This window comes from Octodon degus, unplaced genomic scaffold (genome assembly GCF_000260255.1).
Source record: "Octodon degus isolate 3935 unplaced genomic scaffold, OctDeg1.0 scaffold00080, whole genome shotgun sequence".
Lineage (NCBI taxonomy): Eukaryota > Metazoa > Chordata > Mammalia > Rodentia > Octodontidae > Octodon > Octodon degus.
The window spans coordinates 6308608-6311177 of NW_004524656.1; the positions used below are offsets into that span (position 1 = coordinate 6308608).

The 2570-nt window shown below is 55.0% G+C and overlaps 1 protein-coding gene across 1 annotated transcript in view; it reads right to left on the reverse strand.

Moving 5' to 3' along the window:
• Positions 1-1582, reverse strand: part of Ccdc84 (coiled-coil domain containing 84) — a 14418-nt gene extending 12836 nt beyond the window's left edge. Inside the window, exons 1-3 of the mRNA XM_004636431.3 lie at positions 1407-1582; positions 1137-1300; positions 379-477 (exon numbers count right to left, since the gene is read on the reverse strand). Coding sequence (XP_004636488.2) covers positions 379-477; positions 1137-1300; positions 1407-1571 — 428 coding nt within the window. The 5' untranslated portion in view covers positions 1572-1582. The remainder of the gene's footprint in view (positions 1-378; positions 478-1136; positions 1301-1406) is intronic.
• Positions 1583-2570: the final 988 nt, after the last annotated feature.

The window sequence follows — 2570 nt, forward strand, 5'->3', positions numbered from 1 at the left end:
GGAGGAGGAGGAGGAGGAAGAGGAGGAAGAGGATGAGGTGGTGGTGGTGGTGGTGGTGGTGATGACAATGACAGCGATGGTGACAGTGACAACAACTTTGAAGGGCCACTTGTAGTGGTCCACACCTATAATCCCAGCATCCTAGCACTTGGGAGGCTGAGACAGGAAGATTGCTATGTCATGAGTTCAAAACCAGCTTGTACTTCATAGTGACTTCAAGGCCAGCCTGAAATACATATCAAGACCCTGTCTCAAAAAAAAAAGTAATAAGGGAAGGGATGCAGCTCAGTGCAAAGGCCCTGGGTTTAATCCTCTGTACCAAAAACAACAACTGATAAAGATCCTGGGAACTCCCTCCTTTCATAACCAGTGACTTACCGTGCATAGTCCTGGGGGGAGATCAGAAACTTCTCTTTCATCTGGGCCTCAGCCTTGTTCTCCCACCAGAATTTGTTGGTCGCTTTCTTGTGCTCTGGGCTAAGGAGGGAGAGGACGCAGAGTATAAAGCAGTACTCAAAGCATTGGATAAGTGATGCCAAATGCCCCCTGGATTCCTAACTCTGGGCAAGGCAGATAAAAGAATAGTACTATGCATCTCTTCATGATCTCACGTCCTTTCTTCCAAAAACCAAAATGAGGTGATGGGCGATGAGCAGCAAGACTTCACAGCCAGGGCTGGCCACTGGCTCAGCAGACTACAGCGCCTGCAAGCAGGTGAAGGGGCCGGGATTCATCCCCAGGCCTGCTGTGCCAGCCCTGCGCCTGGGGCGCACTGAGAGGGCCACTGAGACTGGCAGCTGAGACTGGCAGGTGAGACTGGGCGTAATGGTGCATGCCTGTAACCCCAGCTCTTAGGAGGCTGTAAACAGGAAGATCACTACGAGTCTGATCTAATAGTGAGACCCTGAACACCTTGCTGACCCTCCAAAAAAAAAAAAAAAAAAAAAAAAAAAAAATCGCAGCTAGAACGCCCCAAATGGCAACCGCAAGACCCCTACCCCCAAGGTTGTCAATGTCTGCACTGTGATGCAGTCCATACCCGGGTCAAATCAGAAGCGCCCTTCCCTCCCACCCCGTCCATCCCTCCTACACAGCTCTGCATCTGTGCCGGGCGAGGGTGAGTGAGGGGCGGTCACCTGGCCAGATGCTCCAGGAGCGCGCCGTGCAGCACCGTCAGGTTGCCGTGGCTCAGGTGCTTCCGCACTTCGCAGCCGCAGCACAGGCACCAGCAGCATCGCTCGTGCTCGGGCACGTAACGCTCCACCTGAGCGGCGCGGACGGCCTTGCGGGCGGCCTCCACCTGCGGGACAGAGGCCGGTAGGACGCGGGCGTGGGGGGCAAACCACAGTCCCTCGGGCCCTCCGGACACTGCACTGATCCCGGCCCCTCCAGCCTCGCGTCCATACTTGGGGCAGAAACCGCTCCAGAGCTGCCTTCAGCTGCCGCTGGTGTTTGCGGCTGTAGACGTGTCCGCGACCACAGAAGAAGGTCTGGCGGCACAGAGCACAGCGCTGCGGAGGTGCCATGGGGCCGGGATCTGCGCCGCCCGCCACTTGTAGGTCTTTCCCCATCCGCTGACCCTTGACCCCGGGGGCGGGGCGAACCCAGGGGCTCCTGGCGCTCCCAGTGGCTGATGGGCGCCGCTGCAATAGGTTCTGCGCCTGCGCAGATTGTTCACTGACTCCGCCTACTCCCGACCCGGCCCAGGGCGAGCAGAGCCAGCCTGCATTCAGATGCTCTTCCAGCAGTCGGAGACCTAGCGGGTCAGGGCAGGCGCGCGGGTTAAGTGCACGCCAGGTAGGGCACAGACCGCACACATCTCTGGCCGTTGACAAAGTAACACATCCAGATATTTACAGAGTAAGCACTGTGTGTGCTGAGCTTTGCAGTAATGACCACGCTGAATCCTTGCTGTGTGGTGGGTCATCCATAACACGCCAATGAGAAAAGGCAGGTAAAGAGCTCCTCAGATGGTACGAGAGTTCAGTGGCGGAGTTAACATCCCAGCCTGCATGTACACGGGCAGCAGAGAGGGACTGTGATCTAACATTTAACCTCACGGTGTTTTTTGTCTTTTTGAGACGGTCTCGGTCTCGCTATGCAGTTGAGGCTGGCCTTGAGCTCACTTTGTAGCCCAGGCTGGTCTCGAACTCGCAACAATCCTCTTGCCTCAGTCTCCCCAGTGCTGGGATTACAGGGATGCACCACCACACCCAGCTAACCGCATAGAGCTCTGAGTGCTGCTCCTGCAAAGGAGAAATTTAAGCCTGCAGGATGGTTCCTGAGGGCTAGCAGACACGTTAAATGTGTACAAGTTCTACTCTGGAGGAATGTTTAATTCTTTGCAAGCCATTTCCCCCAGCAGCCTGTTTATCCTGCTTCTCTTAGGACCTAAGGTGACTTGTTCCTTCTCAGGGCTGGATTCCCTCCCTAGAAATCTCTCACAGAACCTACAGCGGGGCCAGGGAGATAGCTCAGTGGAATAAGTGCTTGCCCAAGGTCCTGAGTTCAATCCCTAGTACCACAAAAAAAAAAAAGAAGAAGAAAGAAAGAAAAGAAAAGAAATTAAA